The 21,208-nt window shown below is 39.5% G+C and overlaps 1 protein-coding gene across 1 annotated transcript in view; it reads left to right on the top strand.

Moving 5' to 3' along the window:
- OPRM1 (opioid receptor mu 1) overlaps window positions 1-19,768 on the top strand; it is a 35,293-nt gene extending 15,525 nt beyond the window's left edge. The window contains exons 2-4 of the mRNA XM_045843426.1: window positions 15,612-15,964; window positions 16,707-17,227; window positions 19,724-19,768. Coding sequence (XP_045699382.1) covers window positions 15,612-15,964; window positions 16,707-17,227; window positions 19,724-19,768 — 919 coding nt within the window. The remainder of the gene's footprint in view (window positions 1-15,611; window positions 15,965-16,706; window positions 17,228-19,723) is intronic.
- Window positions 19,769-21,208: the final 1,440 nt, after the last annotated feature.

A 21,208-nucleotide genomic window follows, 5' to 3' on the forward strand; every position in this document is an offset into this window, starting at 1 on the left:
GTAAGAATTGTGTACGGTGTTAGGTGAGTCCTAGACTTCTCACAGAATGACTTCACAAATTATACGGAGGTCTAACCACTATGCATATGCCTGAAACTAACATTGAATTTCAACTGTAATTGAAAACTTAAAAAGAAATAAAACATATAAATGACAATTCCCACAAAAGTATTATTTTTTCAACAATGTAGAAGCTCACATTAAAAACGAACATGCTCATCTACATACCCTTGCTTTAATTGCCTTTTAAAACATACGTTACATAAAATATACATGTCCTCTAATCTGTCAAAACAATTATTCTAACTCGAGTACAAAAATAGAAGTCATGCTGTGGTATAGCTGAGACATTTTGTACTCCGTTTTTGAAGTTCAGTTGATGTTAGAAACGTAATAGATGGCTCAACATTGTAGTTAAACTGGATGAAGTTGTGGAATTTAACAATCAAAATATTCTGGTGGGGATAATTGATCAAGTAAAATAGTTGCATTTTCGGAACAGTTACAGGTAAGGACTCATAGGTTATCTTGAGCACATAACAGAAAACATGCTAGAAACAATGTTAGCACAGGCAAAACAAAGGTAACACTTTTATGAATATAAACATATAACCTGTTTCTTCTCAGAGAGTCATGCTTGCCTCCTTAAATCCAAAACCTAATTGGAATCATAACCATCCTCCTCCTCCTCATCATCATCATCATTACCTTAACTAACATTTATTGAAAGTTACTACTCATCAGCTAAAATGTTGCTGATACTTCATCCCTAACAGCAAAAACTATATGCTGTGATGTGTGTATGCTAATAATTTGTATCAACAAAATGAATGAGAAATAGCCAGTGTGACAGATCTGGTGTTAAGTGGTACAAATTGAGCTAGGCTTTCCAGATTATTTAGCTAAGTACCATTTTCATATTTCCATTTACATCAGTGATCCCTTTTACTTTTTCAAAAAAAGGAAATTTCCAATTTGGGGGATGTAAGCTTCTTGCAGGTAAGCACAAAGTAACAAATGGTCCTAGGGCATACTGTACCTGGAGTGCTGTGGTGTGCTGACGTGGTTATACTATTATGTTAAAGCCAGATTCATTTCAGCCCTCGGTGTCTCCGTGTCTGGTTTTCAGTTTGAGAAAATAACTTTCAGGTCCTTGTTCTTCTGAGAGTGAATGGTTGAAAGAAAGTTGGAATTCCAAACAGGAAAGTTCCTATGAAAGGGAGAGCTCTTGTAAACGTGAGAGCAAAGATATTTTACATGATTATTTAAAATATTCAAGCTGAGAAGAGAAGCCGGGTTCACCAAGTGTCTGCTGCATCCTTCATCCGCTTCATTGTACCAAGGAGTCGATGGGAGAGGGGCTTTGAGGTGATGAGTGATGAAAGAAAAATAAAGAATCTGGAAGAATTAATTCTAGAAGAATCTGAGAAGCATCAATCTGAAAGGAAAAAAAATACACCTTCACTCAAGGATTTTGCTGAAGATCCACCTATTTAAACTCAAAGAAAGTCACCCTACTTCTTACCCTTTTTTCCCTAGTGAGCAGAACACGAGATGGTCAGAGTAGGGGCAGCCTGGAATTACGGGCAAATGAAAGTGACCAGGCAGGCAGTGCTACTCCAGAGCCCAAATAAAGGCACCTGATGCCAGAAGCACTGAAATCCTTCCTTCACACTCTCAGCTCCTGCCTGTAACGCTTTCTTTGCTTTTCAAATGGCTAATGGAGTCATTTTTGACCATTTTTTCCCAGTTCTTTCCACTCCTATGCCTCAGAGGCAGATTAGAGCACATGAGGTTTCCAGGGAGATTACCAATAAATGGAAACTATTCTTGAATCATGAGAGACTGCAAAACTAATATGCACTGGAAGTGAGATTTTTTTCCCCTGAAAAACCACTGGACTTATGTCTCCCCAAGAGAAGAAAGATGAGGTGATAATAGCCATCCCATCAGGGCCACAATACAAGTGAGGGGCCTTCCCCCAGGAAACAGGAAGGAAGAAATCACAAGACGAGTGTCGAAGGAGCCCAGACTCATCCTGGTGACATATCGCCCAGGAAGTTACCCTGGGTGGCCCCAGGAGCTTCGTTGGCCTCTGCCACATCCGGCCACTCAATAGACGTTGAAAAGTACAAAGTTTATGTCAGAAAAAAAAGTTCAGCCCTGGCTGGCATAGGTCAGTGGATTGAGTGCAGGCTGCGAACCCCCATGGCCTGGTTGCAGGCCATGACCCCCAGCACATTGATGTTTCTCTCTCTCTCTCTATCTCCCTTCCTTCCCTCTCTAAAAAATAAATAAAATCTAAAAAAAAAATTACTGGACTTTAAAAAAAAAGAAAGAGAAAAGAAGTTCAACTTCACAAAGCAAAAAATAAACTGGCAATAAAATTTGGTAATCACTATCAATGAAATGGGTAGTAAAATTTAACTATTTAAATGGACTTCACAGAGATTTATATTTGTCTCTGGAAAATAGATACAGTACAATGTAGACTAATTGGAGAAACTGTATTTATATTTATTTCTAGAAAACAGAATAGATAGACTTATTTGGGGTCAACCCTCATACTAAGTCCCTCCTGCCACCACCAGAAACAAAACCCTCAGCAGCATGAACCAGTCGTGTGACCCCACAACAAGTTTCATATTCTCATGGGCACGTTCCATGTAACGAAACTGAATTTGAATAATTGCCACTGACACTTAAATGCAGGTTACTTGTTCCTTTCACCATTGTCATAGCACCCCACCTTGTCAGAACAGCTAACATTCTGTTCTGTAAACACGTGGTTGTGTTCTCTCACGAGACCTAGGTCCACCCACGGCAGGAGGGACATAAAGCAGTTGAGATCAATTGCCTAGCATGGTCCTCTAGTTGGCAAAAACTAAAATTAAAAAGGTGTCACATGAACGTATGTTTGACTCAGGGTTGACACTCAGAGAGTTTTATGGTGGGAAAAAAAGCAATTATAAGAGTATAAATGTGTTCTATGAAAATTAAGAACATGCCTACAATTCTTTAGATGTTCTATTTCATATATAAAGTTCAGTAAAAGTCTTACCTTTGGCTGGGAGAAATGTGAAATGTCTAACTTTGATCACGAAGTTAGTGTGTTAGACGTAAAATGTTATCACTTTGTCTCTACATGTTAAGGTTATGGTAATTTGTATTTTACTTTTTATAATTATATTCTTTGGGGTTTTTTAAGTGGATATACAACGATATAGTGAAGAAAAATGCAAGCATATGACAATAAAACAGGTGAAAGTTTCCAAAGTAATAGATGCTCCTGAAAGGCAATAAAATATTGTGTTAGAGGCTTTTTCAGTAAAATATAAATCAGGGTCATCAGTGACTAAAAATATTGTTAGTGCCAAGTGAGTCCATTCCAAGTTGGAAGACAATTTTAATTGATTTAATAACCCTTATTGCACCATAAGACTACAATTTCAGATTTTAAAAACTAATGGGACTTATTTGCTTTGCCAAATTACTGGTTTATTCATGAATCATATTGTCTACTAACAAGTGCTATTGAAATCTCCACAGGGGAAGAGAAATACTTTCCAAAAATCTCTCTGCCTAAAATTACTTAGAAAAAAATCTTAATAAACTGCTTTCTGTTTCCTAGAAAAATCCCAGGTCAGCATGGTACTTACATTATAAAGATTTGTATAATTCTTAGATGGAAAACAGCCATCATAAATATATAATTTTACATAAGCAAAGATCTACATGAACTAACTGTACAATCTTTATTTTTCCTTCAATTGGTCTTAATGTTTCGGGGTAGCTACTGCTGCAGGAATTAATCGAATGCCAAAATATTCCATATCAGAAGGTTCTATGACACATTAAAAGGATAATCAAGGAATGCTCATCCACAGTTTTGACAAATAAAATTCAAAAGTAGGTCTTCATGGACATTAATTAAAAATGTCTGTCGCAAAACTGAAAAGCAGTGAGAACATTTTTATTTCAACTCTTTACACAGCACCCTGATACATGATTCCCCCCAACACGTCCTAGTAGTATTAAACATTGCTAATGGTTACATCCACAGGACACACACACACACAGACCACCTTCCCCCAGATTAAATCACCTACATATTTTGTCTGCATAGTAACAAACACTCAAGTATTCAAATTTACGATGCTAAACAATTTTGTCCTTCACAAGTGTCCTAATGCTCAGGTCTCTTTAAAACAGGGACACAACCACAGCTGTGGCTACTAAGAGAATTTTTGTGAGCAGTATTTTACACAAATAGATGCAGGAGTGGTTGCTGCACTTTGTAAAGTTATAAGTTCTTCCATGCTATTATTTTGTTTATTTATGAATTGTTTTTGTTGTTGTTCTATTACAGTTGCCCCAATTTTTCCCCCTTTGCCCTCCTCCTCCCACCCCACCCTCACTCCCACAGTCACTTCCCACAATGTTGTCCCCAGGAACTGGAGAGCATTACGCTAAGTGAAATAAGCCAGTCAGTGAAAGACAAATACCATCTGATCTCACCTGTAAAAGGAAACTAATGAACAAAATATAAACTAACGAACAAAATAGGAACACGGGCATGGAAATGTGGAACCGACTGGCAGTGAGCAGAGGGGCCAGGGGAGGGAGGTAATGGTGGTATAAAGTTATAATTTATCACACAGATAGCTTATATCATGTGGTGCGTATTGTCACAGTGCGGTGCAGTAGTGGAGAACAAAAACTATAACCAGAAAGTGTGGATTTAAATTCTGCCTCTGCCACTGTCATTTTTGAGCAAGCTCTTTAACTTCCATGAACCTCGGTTTATTCATCTACGAAAGAAGGGATAACACACAATTCAGAAGTCTGTAATGGAGATTAAGCCAGAAAACCCAAGTAAACTGCTTACAGCAATGCTTGGCATAAAGTACACATTTAGTAAAGGTTGGCTAGGGTTATAACACTCCAAAAATAGCATCTATCACCATCATCATTTAATTTGTTCTAATGATAATTTTTAGGGGTAATATCATCACTTCTTTAGAATTATGAAAATTGAAGTTCAGTCACTTGGTCATGGTCATGGTCACGGTCACGAAACCTTGCTCTGACCTATGTGTTTTAATTCCAAACCCAGTGTTTTCTCTGCTAGACCATGCAGGGGGAAGCCAACAAAATCAAGGTAGTTTTAGTTGCTCACTGCTCTGTCGGTTCATAGCACTCAATGGAACTGGCCTTGCTCTTAAAATCAAGTAAACTGTCTGTATTATTCGAGAATTGCCATGAATGTTCCTACATTGAGAGGTGGGATTTTTGTCCCTGAATCTCCTAACACTTATTGTTAAAAAGCAAAATATCTATAGAAGGTATTGAAAATAAGCACTGTAAATAGAAAGCATCTCACTACAATTGAGCAAGCAGCTCTCTGCTTCAATGATTTCTAAGACTAAAGGCCACTTTATTTTTTTTAATTATTTTATTGTTCAAGTACACTTGTCTGCATTTACCACCCCCCACCCCAGCCATCCCCACCTCCCTCCCCTGACTGTACCCCCCCTTGGTTTTACCCATATGTCTTTTATAGCAGTTCCTCAAAACCCTTCCCCCCTTCCGCCATTATGCCCTCCCATCTCCCCTCTGGTTACTGCCAGATTATTCTTAATTTCAATGTCTCTGGTTATATTTTGCTTGCTCCTTTGTTTTGTTGATTAGGTTCCACTTAAAGGTGAGATCATATGGTATTTGTCTTTCAGCGCCTGGCTTATTTCACTTAGCATAATGTTCGACTGGAGAGCATTATGCTAAGACCACTTTAAATGACTAATTGAAGGAACTGAATGCAAATGAGGTACAGAGAGTTAACCTAGGGTGTGGTGAGGCTCCAACTACAGCTGCAGTGTATGGTATGGGCTCTGAAAGTGGTGAACAGCTGACCCCACAATAAGATGGTATCCGGTACAAGCTTTGATAGCCCCCAGTTCCATCTGGAATAGGTCATGCCTGCTACAGACAGACATCGGTGAATATATTTGCCAAAAGTCCAGTAGTGCAGGCAGCTGTTGTAGCTACTGTGCCCTCCAAGTGGTCTATACCCATCGGTGGACATCACTGGAAAATTCCTAATGCTTCTGTCCAATTGCTGATTGCTGTTGGCCAGCTGCTGCTGGGATAACCTTCTGATCCAAGTACACTCTGCTTTCAGTGCTGACCAGCCAAAAACCAGTAGACTGGACTTGGAACCGAAAAATAGTAAGCTTATTAAGCTTGCTGCAGGAGGGATGAGAGAACACCATGGAGATTTTAGTCTATGTTTAGAGAAGATTCAAGGAAGAAGTCTCAAGGAAGCAGAGGTCTGTCTGGATAGAGTGTTGTGTCAAAGCAAAAAAAAAAACATGGGCATTGGTCATTTCTTATCTAGGAGGCAGAACTAACCAAGTAGGGCTAAAGCTGTCATTGAATAAGAAGCACTGGTCACTTAATGTCATCCAGGAGAGGGAAATGTTTGGCATTTTTATGGTTCAGGTAATTCGATTGGATCTCTGTTCAGGACTGGCTATAGAAATGTCTTTTTTTTGTCGTGTTGCATTGTAGTCTGCATCTAAGGTCGGCACTGTAAAGAATTATGTTCCAAAATGAATACCACGGTCTGGTGGTTCTGGATGCAACTAGCTCCCTGAGAGCTCTCCGGGGATTTCCTCTTTCCCACCAGTGCTCCGCCTCACCGCTGTCTGCACGCTACCTTTTCTTCTCTTCAGGCAATAGGGAGAGATAAAAATGGGGATCGGTGTGGGGCAGTAGTAAGATGACTGACAGGAGATGGAAAAGCAGAATTTACTTCTATGGCAGCAGGGAGAGGGGTATGCCTTAAGGGTATGAGATGCACAGGAATGTCTTATTTAAAGAGATAAACAGATGTAGGCTTAGGGTCAAGAGAATTCATCATGTTGGGCAGCCACGCAGGCAGAACAGTACAGTACAGACTGACCAAGGTCTCTATACTCCAGAAGCTTACAGATGAAAAAAACAACATAATTTCAATATTATTATCACATTAATTACAAAGACTAAGATTTCATGTGCAACATGCAAAAGGTTGAAGGTTTTTCTCAAATTCAGTAATAGCACAATATCTGCTTTTATTCAATGCTCAGATAAAAAACATGTGTGAAGTAATTGCTGTGCAATCTATCATTTTCAGGATGGCGGATGCAGAATAAGCACAGGACTCCATCCCTAGCCTGCCAAACTCTAGAGCGACTTTTAGAAAAATTGAAGCAATAAATCAAGGAAAAGCCACACACAAATTTGTGAACATCACAGTGAAATTCTTGGTAGGCAATGTGGATGTTTAAAGGGCCTGACTGAATGTCACTGCTTATTTCCTTGATGATGTTCAGACCACCTGAGAGATCAAACAGAATTAATGGGCCGATGGAGAAGAAAAATCATCTTTATTATTGGTAAATACTTTGCTGGTGGTTGTGACTTCGCTGTGCAGTAATAATGGCTTCCTGATTCTAATTGTAGAATGAAATGCACGAACACACCCAGTCACACACCTGGTTCACTGGTGACCTTTTTACATGGGGACCAGATCCTTTAGAATTTAGCACCTGGAGTGGTTGGATATAATCTGTGTTTCCCTTGAGCAGCTGAATCTCGGAAAGAGACAAGGGAAGGTATGGAGCTGTGCCAATCCTTTACCCTAAACATACAAACAAGTAAGTCACTTCTCCTCCTTTTGAAAAGAATGAATGAGCCAACAGACAGAGAGATCAAGAGTGTTAGAGACGGTGATGACTTCGTTCCTGAAATATGAATTCAGGAAAAGGGGTTTCCTCAATGGGGTAGATTTCTGCAGTCACCACAGCCATGTTAGCTGGCCCTGGGTGTGTTTCCCAGTCCACAGGCTAGACAGAGCCAACAATGTCCATTTAAAGACTGATGCTTGGGGCAGAGATACTGGCTGTCCCTGGGAGACCAGCAATGCTCTGGAGGATTAGAAGGTAGCCACCAGGATACTGTGTCTCCCTCAAGCCTACACCATCCTCCATTCTTACTGAAAACTGTACGCAAGTACAGTGCACAAGACTCGGGAGCTAATTCCAGCCCCTGGCCCCAGTGGGGCTACACCACAGAGGCAGTGAACAATCTGCCAAGGAATATTGACCTCAAGGGTCAACCCAAAAGAAATATGATCATATTTTCAATGAATGACCATACCATGAAAGGCTTGAGGGGAGGACACAACAAACAAAAGAATTTACACACGAGGAAATAATGAAAAGGCAATCACACAAAGACTTTAAAATGACTCCCATTTAATGTCTTCAGAGGAATGAAAGAGAGTATTCCATGAAACAAGAAAAAGCAATCAGGAAGAATAGGAGATGGTTATTAACTAGCAAAGCATTGCAGCTAAGGACGCAAATAACCTGAGCTCAAATCCTAGCTCCAACAATTGCGACTGATTATTTTGCTGTTACTGATTGTGGTGATGGCAGTGGTGGTGGTGAACGACAAAGAACAGCCACACTTTGGGAAGTACTGCATTTGAGAAGCCAATAGCAGGTGCAGATGTTCAAAAGAAAGTTGGCAAGGTAGCACTGGCTGATGTGGCTCAGTGGATTGAGCACCGGCCTGCAAACCAAAGGGTTGCCAGTTTGATTCCCGGTCACAGCACATGCCTGGTTTGCAAGCCAAGTCCCTAGTTGGGGGCATGCTCAAGAGAGCAAATCGATGTTTTGCTCACACATCAGTGTTTCTCTCCCTTTCCTTTTCCTTCCCTTCCCCTCTCTCTAAAAATAAATAAATAAAATCTTTTTTAAAAAAGGAAGTTGGAAAGGTAGTCAAAGAACTTAATAGACTGATTGTGAGTTAACTACCTAGAACTGATAGGTTTAAACAATGGATTGTTAAAGAGCAAAAGAAATAGAATAAACTCAGCTCTCTTATTAACAAATATGATTCTGTTACAATGTTCAATATAAAAAAAAAGTCTCAGTATTTCTAGTAGCCCCAGGATTGCCGTTTTTGAAAAGAAGATGAAAAAGTTTTGCATGCTTATCTTTTTTGAGCTGAGAGTAGGCCAGATATTTCTGGGGGGGAATCTCAGATGTGTGTGCATCACTCTGTCCCTGAGGTCCTCTGTCTCTGAAGCAGGGGGATCAAACAGCGTGGTCTTGAAAGCATCTTTCAGACCTGACTTCTAATCGTTCATGACCTGTGGCCAGAGTTCTTTTTAACAACAAACTGACCAGGCAAAAAGAATATTCCCTGATCGCTTTTACTTCAAGAGCTTGTGATTTCCCTTCAAAAAGTTTATTTCATCTTACCACAAAAATATAAAATCACCCAAACCCTACCTCCAGTCTTAAATTCCCTTCAACAAGCATTTGCTTGAGTTCATCTTGTGCTGGGTTCTATGCTGAATGGATTATTTATTCTTATTTTTATTTCTTTTAACTTTTATGCTCATGCTATCTTTTATATTTTACTTATGGTGGGTGATTATATGGACAATATCATCACCAAAAATACTGATGAAGCTTTATATTTATTGTACTATGTATAATAGATTATAATTTTACTGTGCCCTCTAAAAATTTATAATCTAAATTTTAAGCTTCTCCAGAAAGCAATTTTGTAATATTAGTATTGATAAAATTATTTTATCATATTTTGAAGTCATCTCTTTTATTCTTTCAATATTTAAGAAATACCTAATGATATACTTTTATTTGAGGTTAGTGGCAATACGTACTTGATTTTTTACATAGAAAACTACAGATTTTAAAATAGAAGGAATTTTATTTTCTCTTAGAACTCTCAAACTTGAAAACAAATAATTTCTAAGCTCTAAAAACCAGTTCTTCATAAGAAAAACAAAACATTTTTTCTAGAAAACAAAATGCAGTAGCTCCTGAGATAGATACTCTGGTGCTGTTTTGGAAGTCATTTGGTCTAAAGAGATGAATAATCTCTAACATCTGCAAACAAAAATCTAAAGTCACAAATAAGACTATTTCATCCTACAATAATGGCTTAAATACATTAGAGGGTTTAGCATAGTAATTAATATATTTCATGGTCTCTACATAAATATTAGTTATCACAGAACACAGGAATCAAGAAAGCAAAACATGATTTTTCATATAAACTTCTGATAGGATAAATGCTATTCATGTCCTGAAATAAAATGATCAGAAGTAAAATTAAGCAGGAAATTAGCACTTCCAAAAGGTATAATTTAAAAATGCTTAAGCAAAGCCTCTTGGCCTTGTAGAAACCTTTCTTTTCACATCCTGTTCTCCATGTGCCCAGAGAAATGGCACACATGGAGGGACATAAAGCCATATTCTTCTCCCATCCTCCACCTCAGTTCCCAATTCCCAAAAGAAAGTTGGAAGAGCCTTACAAAAAGGCACAAAATAAAATATAAAAAATAGAAAGGAAAATAGGGAAATAGGAAACCAAAAGAGAAATAACATGGTTAACAGAGAAGTTAGTACTACAGGAATGCATTAGATTCTGATGGTGTTAGGATTCTGCATAATTATTAGGAGGAGACACACATTTTACTCTAAGTTTTTGTAGCACCAAATGCAAAAATAAAAATATGATCAGTTATTCACTTCACATTTTCTATTGATAAAGTTTATCTGTAGCTTCAAGAAGGCAGCTTTTTTCCTCACTCTATCTGAAAGATGCCTCTCTCATGAGTTGTCATTAATGGGACAGGGAGGAAGAAGAAAGTGAGAATATGAAGAGAACAAAAAATGAAGTGGGAGTGGATAAAGAGAGAGAAACCCCCAACCAAAAAGACTCTGCTGGTCATTACAGCTGGTGTCACAGAGACAGAAGGAGCCAATTGGCCTCTGGAAGGAGGTACATCTTTGTCTAATTTTCCATAAGCCTCTTTGCCCTCTCTTGTGAGAAAATCTAGTAAACAATCATTACTTTTCTCTCTGCAGGGCTCAGAGGTCTGAGTTGCTACTCTTGCCTTTTGCTAGTATAAGCTCATTGTAAATTTGTTCATTGACCACACAAAACCACTTTGAAATAAATGTAAATAAAATGTTTTAGAACATTTTATAGAAAAGTGAGAAATCCCATGCCCTCCTTCACTGAGCTAGTGAAGAACATACCAGAGAATAAACTAATATACAGTTCTTTGTTAATACCTAATAAGAATATATCAATGATTTTGATTTTTGTTTTGATTGCTTTTGAGCTCTCTCTTTCTCTCCTACACACACACACACATTTGCCTGGGATATGAAAATAGAACTGATAACTAACAAAGGAGAAATTCAGGTAGTTACTCACATGATCACTTTTGTAATCTAAATAAAACCTGAAGTGTAGAACAAGTGCCTTTACTTCCTTGGATTTATCCAATTGATCATGGGTATTAAAAGATGATATTCCAGATTTCTGTTTCTGCTATTTCATTCTTGGCATACAAAAAATGCCTTTGATTTCTGACTATTGACTGTATCCTGCTGTTTTGCCAAAATTCATTTATTAGGTTGAGTAGTTTTTTTGTTGGAGTCTACAGGATTTTCTATGTACACTATTATGTCATCTGCAAACAATGACGGTTTTGTCTCCTCCTTTCCAATTTGTATGCCTTTTATTTCTTTTTCTTGTCTGATTGCTGTGGCTAGGACAAAAATGGAACTGCCTTTTGACCCAGCAATTCCACTACTGGTATTATATCCTAAGAATCCTGAAACACCAACCCCCAAAAACTTATACACCCCAATGTTCATAGCAGCACAATTTACAATAGCCAAGTGCTGGAAGCAGCCTAAGGGTCCATCAGTAAATTAATACAACAAAAAACTGTGGTACATTTACACAATGGAATTTTATGCAGCAGAGAAAAAGGAGCTCCTACCCTTTGCAACGGCATGGATGGAACTGGAGAACATTATGCTAAGTGAAATATGCCAGGTGGTAAGGGACAAATAACATATGATCTCACCTTTAAGAAGAACCTAATCAACAAAATAAAGAAACAAGCAAAATGTAACCAGAGACATTGAAATTAAGAACAATCTGATGGTAACCAGAGGGGAGATGGGAGGGGATAATAGGGGGGAAGGAGAGAAGAGTTTTCAGGAACAACTATAAAGGACATGTGGTAAAATCAAGGGGGGTGAAGCAGGGGAGGGAGGTGGGGATGGCTGGGGTAGAATGGTGGGGGGTAAATGCAGACAACTGTACTTGAACAATAAAATAATTTTTAAAAAAAATCCCTTTTACTTAAAAAAAAGATGATATTCTAGGGAATGTTTTCCTCCATAAAAAATGTAAATTTCTTTACATGAGTGTAAGTGGGCATGAAAGTTGTAGCAGATATAAGACAGGTATCTTCCTAAACACAGTGCTGAATGAATCCTTACTGAATTACGTAGCTTTCATCTTCTGCTATATTAGCAAAAGGAAGAAAAACGCCATTTGGTAAAAACATTCAAGAGCAGAAAATCAGCCCAAAAGGAGGTGAAGGTCTTCTGTGCATTCCAATTGTCTCTTTTGTGAACTCCCAGAAAAGGTAGCTGACCCATGCAAAGGGCTTGACTTGATACAAAACTGGCAAACTGGATTCTAGAATTTGCTCTTCCTCTTTTTTAAGCTCCATTGGTCGGTTTTATTTCTACACTGAGATAGGGTCATCGCAATTCTAGAATTAACTTAAAAATAAAATAACAAAATATTTGCAAAACCCATCAACATACACAAGTAATTTATTCAGTGTGTCTTCATTTAGCACAAATGGGTCATAATCAATGATGTCTTTTCTTAAGTAGTAATTATTGGAGAAATGGCATGAAGAATTAAGGCCCCAAACAAATGAGTCTGTAATACCATCTTTTCCAACCAAGAGCTATCTCAGGCTGAATGGGTTAGACTCTTAATTTTATGTGAAAAACAATAAATACAAACTAGAGATTACATAGAACTCATTTCACCTTGAAATAAAAAGTCCAAGGAAATCTGGCATCAGCTGTGGGTTTCTCTCTCTGTCAATTCTGCATGCTCTGAGTTGGCTCCATTTTCAGACAGGCCCTTCCAGAACTGCATACTTTCCATCATTTAAGGTTTGGGTCCTGTGGGAAAAATAATACACTCTTTCACCAGAAGTACTCAAATAACCTCATTGACTCTGTTTGAAACATGAGACATTGAAGCATCACTAAATGTCCCCCATTGTCCCAATCAGTTTACATCTTTATATCCTGAACTAGTATTAGAGCCCATTGCAATGCATGTGGACTGAGAGTGGAAAATGAGGGTAAACAGATGTGGAATGTCAAATATATCTGACAATATATTTGTAAGGTGTTCTTCTACCATTGGGTAAAATGTCTTAGTATTGTCAGCATTCCTTCCATGTGGTAGTTCTAATTTCTGCAGCTGTAAACACATATAACACTCCTAGATACTTATCCCAGAGAAAGGAAACTTTTTTTCAAGAAAATATTTGTACATGAATGTTCACAACAGCTAATTTATATATCTAAAAATAGGACCCAACTCAATTCCAATTGTTAAATGAATGTATGAACAAGTTATGGCATGTTCTTACAGTGAAATACCACTCTGTGATTAAAAATGAATTATTAATACATGCAACAATGTGGATGAATCTCAAAATTATTATGTTGAATGAAAGAAAGTAGACCAAAAAAACCACAAAGATATACTCAATGATTCTATTTACATAAAATTCTAGAAAATGCAAACTAATCAATGACAGAAGACAAATCAAGATCAGTGATTGCCTAAGGATCATTGGGAGTGGGATTTAAGGCAGGGATGGGTAGGATGGAAAGTTTAAAGACCTTCACAAAGAAACTTTTGAGGATAATTGATATGCTCATGATCTTGATAAAGAGTTTACTTTTTACTGTAAAAAGCAAGATAATAAATATTTTAGGCATTGCAGGTCATAGAGTCTTGTTTGCAAGTACTCAATTCTGCAGTTGTATCACTGAAACAGCTATAGATTGGAAGTAATTAAGTGGTAGGAGTGTGTTCCAATAAAACTATTTACAAGAACAGGCAGCAATCCAACTGAGTCTGTAGGCCATAGTTTGCCAATCCCTGATCTTGATTATGGTAATAGTTTCACAAATGTGTGCATGTGTCAAAACTTATCAAATTGTACACTTTAATTATACAATAACTAAAGCTATTAAAAAATAAAAACAAAACAAACAACCTTACTTCCCCAATACAGATTGGATAAAGCCTAATCCTTTTACCATGGTGTACAAGTCCCTCCATGAACTGGCCTCTGTATTCCTCTTCTATCAAGTTCATTGTCATTCCCTGCTGGGATTTCACCTTTTAGCTGTGCCAAACAGACATCATGCCATTTCAATTTTGTGCCTTTGTTTAGATACTCTCTGCCTAGCAACTGTAAGAGCAGACTTGTGCATTTGCATTCCCAGGATGCATTCCTTCTTTCCTTGTCTTAACCTGTCTAGTCTCTTTGCCTCATCTCTATGCCCCCATAATAGCTGGTGTGTGTAAGTGCATGTGCATGCACATATGTGTGTGTGCATATATATTCTATATATATGGTCTTTCCAAAAGGTATCTAGCCATATAGCATGAAAAAGAGATATTTATTGAAGAAGATAAAAAGAATATTACACATAAGACAATGACACCTCAGTCCCCTTCAAAGTAGGTACCTCAGGACCTCACACAGTTCTTCCAGTCACCATGAGCTGCCCCATCTTATTTTCCTGAGTCTCATCAATGGTCTGAAATCTCTTTCCTTTCAAAGGTGATTTTAGTTTTGGAAAAAGTCAGAAGTCACAAGGTGCCAAATCTGGGCTATAGGGGGGCTGAGTCACCCAGGTGATTTTATGTTTCACAAAAAAAGTCTGCATGAGATATGATGCATGAACAGGGTCATTATCGTAATGAAGCTGCCAGTCACCAGTTGCCCATAGCTGCAGGCTTCTGAATCATCCTAATAGTTCCCACAGAGGAATGTTCAAGCTTAATGCAAAATTTGATACAGATGCATCAAACAGTATTTTGAATGCAATGGCCTCACAGTACACATGCTCACTAAACGGCATCTATGGCCCTCACTGACTACTACAGTGAAGTTGTCATTGTTCACACATGCTCATTCCAGTCCACTGGCCTTGGCTGCCAGGTTACATCAATGTTGTGCAAACCATTCTCATTACATTAACAATGGCTGGACGTCTTCCAGACATTCTTTTATAGTTACATTGCTCCACAATTTTAAGCATATATGGATATATATGAATTTTATGTACTTAGGATCAAAATGAATTATTATTCAGTGTCTGGATACTTGACTGAGAGCTTCCTGTGGCTGGCACATGATAAATGAATCAGTATGGCACCTATTGCCATACCCATTTTGCAGGTAAGAAAACTGATCGGTAGGGAAATTATATATGTAGCCTATATGCAAATGGCTATAAATAGCCAATCTAGTATTAGAAACGAGTTTATCCATGACAAATCTCAAATGCTTTCTGCTAATCCTGAGATTTTTAAAATAAGTATTGGAAGCTTATGTGTATTTCACACTGCTGTCTTTTTCTGACGTGGCCTCTTCCTTCACTTCCTAGATACACCAAAATGAAGACTGCCACCAACATCTACATCTTTAACCTTGCCCTGGCAGATGCCTTGGCGACCAGTACCCTGCCATTCCAAAGTGTCAATTACCTCATGGGAACATGGCCGTTCGGAACCATCCTCTGTAAGATAGTGATCTCCATAGATTACTACAACATGTTCACCAGCATTTTTACCCTCTGTACCATGAGCGTTGATCGCTACATTGCAGTCTGCCATCCCGTCAAGGCTCTGGATTTCCGTACTCCCCGCAATGCCAAAATCATCAACGTCTGCAACTGGATCCTCTCTTCAGCCATTGGCCTGCCCGTTATGTTCATGGCAACGACAAAATACAGGCATGGTGAGTCATGTTGCAGACTTGAGGACTGGAGAATTTAAGAGATCGATTATGTCAGTGAACTCATGAACTAAGTAGAATTCGTGGAGATATCCAAAGTCTTAGTCAAATTGTAACTTTAATGATTGTTTTTCTAGCAAAATGCCCTTGAATACTTCTAAATTAAAATTTCCCTTTTAAGCCCAGTAAACATTGCAAGAGAATATAATCAACTGGCTCCTGATTTCTCTGCATTTCATCAAGATGATGAGAAAATAAAAATACAGCTCTTTCAAGAGTAATTAGAGCTTAAACCTAAAAGCATTAAGTGGAGACCTATTTTACAATTTCAAGTGGTTGCCTACATAGCAAATTTATCTTTCTAGACCTCTTATCAGAATGACAAACCACCCAACGAAAGTGAAGTGAAAACATCCATTATCTGGGAAGTCCTAAAGACTTTGGGCAGTGATTATATAGCTTATGATGGGAGGCCCTTAATTGTTGACTTGAATGCAACCTTAATGTGGTCAAAGTGGACAGCAGAATGAGATATTTAGAAAAAAAAATAAAAATAACTCTCCCTGAAGATCACCAAAGAGCTGAGTTTCTCCCAGAGTTTCTTTAAATACTTTGGCTTGTGTATTAATAGCCTTAAGTTAGCTCAAGTCAAGGTGATAAATTAGTAAGCAAAATGGCAATGCTAATATCTAATGACATAACTAAATGTTGCTGCTAATTCTTCCTTATAATTCTTTTCACCTAGGTTCCATAGATTGTACACTAGCATTCTCTCACCCTACCTGGTACTGGGAAAACCTACTGAAAATCTGCGTTTTCATCTTTGCCTTCGTCATGCCCGTCCTCATCATCACGGTGTGCTATGGACTGATGATATTACGCCTCAAGAGCGTCCGTATGCTCTCTGGCTCCAAAGAAAAAGACAGGAATCTTCGAAGAATCACCAGGATGGTGCTGGTGGTCGTAGCTGTGTTCATCGTCTGCTGGACTCCCATTCACATTTACGTCATCATTAAAGCCTTGATAACCATCCCAGAAACTACTTTTCAGACTGTTTCCTGGCACTTCTGTATTGCCCTAGGTTACACAAACAGCTGCCTGAATCCAGTCCTTTATGCGTTTCTGGATGAAAACTTCAAACGATGCTTCCGAGAGTTCTGTATCCCAACTTCCTCCACCATTGAGCAGCAAAACTCCGCTCGAAATCGTCAGAACACTAGAGATCATCCCTCCACAGCCAACACGGTGGATAGGACGAACCATCAGGTATGTAGCTTCTAGAATTAATTATACCTACTGGTGATGACATGAAATTAAAGAGCTTTGTATGAATCCAAGATTTTAATCCATCAGAAAAAAAAACCAGGAAGGAGGGGATTGAGGTTCAGCATGAGGACTGAGGGAGGAAGGGCACAGATTCTGATCATTGTGTTGGAAAGCCACTTTATTTATAAACTGAGCTCTATATAACTGTATGTAGACATTCAGAGGTAGAGATATGCCAACTAGAAATCTGTACAGCCTCTAAAAATCATTATCTTCATAGCTTTTTCTTCTTTGCAAAATTAATGACATTTAGCATACTTTGGAAGAGATCCTGATCTAGAAGTCTTCTCGTTTTCCCCCTCAATGTCATGTACTTTATGCACATCGCTCTAATATGACAGGGGTCACTTCTCAAGTGCCAGTCCTGCTCCAAATCTATGGTTAAAGAGAAAGAATCAGCACACTGCTGACTGTGGTGATGGGTACAAGCTGTTCCCAGAGATTGGTGTTACAGCAAAAGAGAAAAGAAGAAAAAAATGAGGAGTGATGATTTGTTGCAAGGTGTATTTCTGTGTGCAGGGGAGTGAAGAGCATGGCCTGTATGAAAGATTATTCAAGATTTACCCACAATATGGTAACTATATGAGAAATCAGAGAAAAAAAATCTGTCTCTAAGCTAATATTGGCTTATTAAGCGCATTTGCAAAATTTGGAGTCTGACCTTTAAAGCAAATCAAACGTATCGCTTAAATATTGATATTAATTTAAGTAAGTACATTTTCAAATAATGGTGCTAGCATCCAAAAATCACAGCTTGTGTAATTTCATAACCCAGAACTCAAATTTAAACTTCCTGTGCAGTGAAATCTTGAGTCAGAAGCTTAGATGAAGTTCCTAGCGTCAGGGGTAAGTCTGTGGGGACAGACGTTTCCATAAAAATCACAGGAAGGCAAAATCCAGGAGGCAAAGGGAGAGTCGGCTGGTGCTTTCTCTCTGCTGTCCCTCCACCACGCCCCACCTGGCCGTCCGCCATTATGCCCACTACAGCCACCCAGCCTGAGCCCAGAGTCACTCTCTAATTGGACTAATGCAATGTGGGTCATCGGGGTCAGGAATCCTCATACCCCTCACATTAAATAATGCTGAAACGAACACGGGAACTGGCTTCTCCTAGAAAGTCTGAGATAATGATGGCAGGCCCACTTCCAACCAAAGGGAGATTAGCTTATTATGTCTCACTTCTAAATCCATCGCAGAAATAAAAGCCAGAAAGAAATGTGTTTCTACCCTGCTTCTTTTCTCTATTTTTTTCCACATCAAGACTTTCAAACCTTCCCCGGTTACTAAGCCGCTCTCCTTCTCAGCGGCTATCAAAAGCTTATGAGTAACCTAAAGAGGGCAGGGATTTAAGTAGATTTTGTTCAACCTGAGGGCACTATATTAAAGAATCCAATTTTAAAGTCTCACTTCCAAACTAAAGTTACAATTTGTTGCATTGCAGCAAAATACTTCCATCGGAGCACAGAATGGCCAGTATAAAATACTGGTTCTTTCTCCTCCAGTGCTCCCCAGACCTTCCCCCTGCTTTCTGGCACTTGAGGGTGTGGCTGTAGGTAGTGTACCCTGGACCATGACCGGGGCCTCTGGTCACTTCTGATCCTCCCAGCATCCTTCACTCGCCTTGCTCTCCCGGCAATTCAGCGCCCCCAGCCCCGCGGCTAGCAATTCTCCTGACTTCAGCCTGGCGGCCCTTCAGACGCCCCGGGCCCTTGACTCCCTTCCAAATGCAGCTCTTCCACATTGGTGTGGTTCCTGCATAGCCAGAGAGACGAGCAAGGAAGCTAATTGGGGAAGCTCTGTTCTAAGTAACTAAAAGGTTTGCTTTAAAAATACATCCAATTAGCGCTTATCTTCATCGCTGCCTCCGTGAAGCAGCATCAGTGTCAGATCACAGCAGAAACGCATTAGCCCGGGAACTGGCAGCCTTCCCAAAACGCCCAGCTGGGAGAGCCGGACAAAGAGGAGTGGCTGCCAGGAAAGGAGGAAAAGACACTCTGACATATTTGAAAATGAAGATAAATCAAAGATCCTTTCGCTAATCTCCACTAATGTGATCATTAGAATCAAGCCAGTTACACTGACATCTGGGACGATACATCAGCCTTTGGTGGTGGTTTCAATAATACATCAAAATAATACAATTATTTGAAGGAAAAATCGGAGACTTTATGTCTGTGTCTGCAGGACCTAATTGATTCATTGTACGAATTCGGCATCTGACAAAAAGGTTGTTTTTGTTGTGTTTCTTGAACAGCATGAGCCATCATGCTGGGAAAACAAAGCTAATTGGATTCGCATTAACTTTTGAAATGCTTGTTTGAATTTTGTATTTTCCTAGATGTTTATGTCCGCTTGCGTATTTGTGTTTTCTCCGAGAAATGTATTATCCTATATATGTCACACCTCAAGCACATTAGTCCACTTCATATTCTGCAGATCAGAGGCCCAATATCAAACCTTCCCAGGGTGTCTGTATTCTGACAGCTGTACACTGAGACCCAGCCCACACAGCGCAAAGTGAAGTGGAGAGTTGGCACTTATCAAGGTAATTTGATAAGCCATATGACAAACGTCTGTGCCCGAAATTAACTCTTGAGTCATACTCACGTAGTGAAGAGCTACTCAGTTAGCTTTTGCTGCATAACAAGTCATTCCAAAATTTAGTGGCTCAAAGGTGCCAATTTTGAGTTGGAGATTCTATAAATCAGTAACTGGGACCGGAGTGGGCCAGGCAGTTTTTCCAGCCTTAGCAGGACTCACTCTGTGGTCAGCAGCCGTAGCCAGGCCTGCTGTCAACTGGCTGATCTAGGATGACCGCAGCAAGAATGGCTGCCTCTATCATGTTTGCGTGGGGGTCCCAGGTTCGGGATTCAAGGGGTGGAACACAGACTCGGCCTGTTGGTGGTAGAAGCTGCTGTCACATTGCAAAGGGGTGTGGGGATAGGGAGAGAAGTAGCTGCAGCCGCTTTTGCTAACCTTCTAAAGGAGGTGCGTGCCGCAAGGGACAGGCAAGCCGTTGCTTCCCGAGGTCACGAGCCGCATCTGCCGTCCTGTGCCTCCAGTATCTACCGAGCACAGTGTCCGGCACATTACAGATCAGCCCAGAAAGGTCTGTTGACCAAATGAATAACCCGAGGGCTCGTGATATTTCAGGAGATATGAAGGGTTCTGGCAATGTCAGGCTCACCCTTCAGAAGGGCCTAGACAATACTCATGGGAGTGGTTCTTCATTTTCTATTGGCTAATCCTCTGATCAGAAGTTATACTGTTCAAAAACGTGTTTATTCGCACTTGTGCTGTCTCAGTTTTATTTTTAACAAGTGCTGTTGATGAGGAGGCCAAGAACTGCTTTCAGTGTCCAAGGAGATCTTGCCTTGGCTAAGTATGGAAAAAAAATGGTGCCATGTTCTTGGAGTATTTTGGGGCTCAGCCACTGCTCCAGCTGTAGCACTCCATGCCTGGTGTATTTATGTCCGGCTTATGGTCTTCACAGCTACTGGCTCTTTGCTGAGCAGACTCCCACGTGAGCACTCACTGTCCATGTGCTCACCATGCAGTCTGACTTCTCTGTGCAGGCGCCACCCTGCTGTTGTCCTTATTGGACTCCACATTGCGGAGAACACTTCTATCTGAGATGCCGGCCGCTGCATGGAACCTGTCTTCACTGCTGGTCTTCCACCCCGATCACGTTCCGTAATGCGTGTTCTGTTTCGACACCTAGATTATGACTTAAAGTGTTTAATGTTACATGGGAAAACAACTTTATTAGATCAGTTGGATTATTAGTTAGAGTGCGTGTTAACTATAACAGTAACAATCATGCCACCTTACATCTGTATCACTGGACACAAAATAAAACTTCTTCGCGTGCACCACCGCCTTGGCCTCCTGTAACCACCCTGATTGGTAAACAGGGAAAAC

This window comes from Phyllostomus hastatus, unplaced genomic scaffold, assembly GCF_019186645.2.
Source record: "Phyllostomus hastatus isolate PE091 unplaced genomic scaffold, TTU_PhHast_1.1 phas_contig_40, whole genome shotgun sequence".
Lineage (NCBI taxonomy): Eukaryota > Metazoa > Chordata > Mammalia > Chiroptera > Phyllostomidae > Phyllostomus > Phyllostomus hastatus.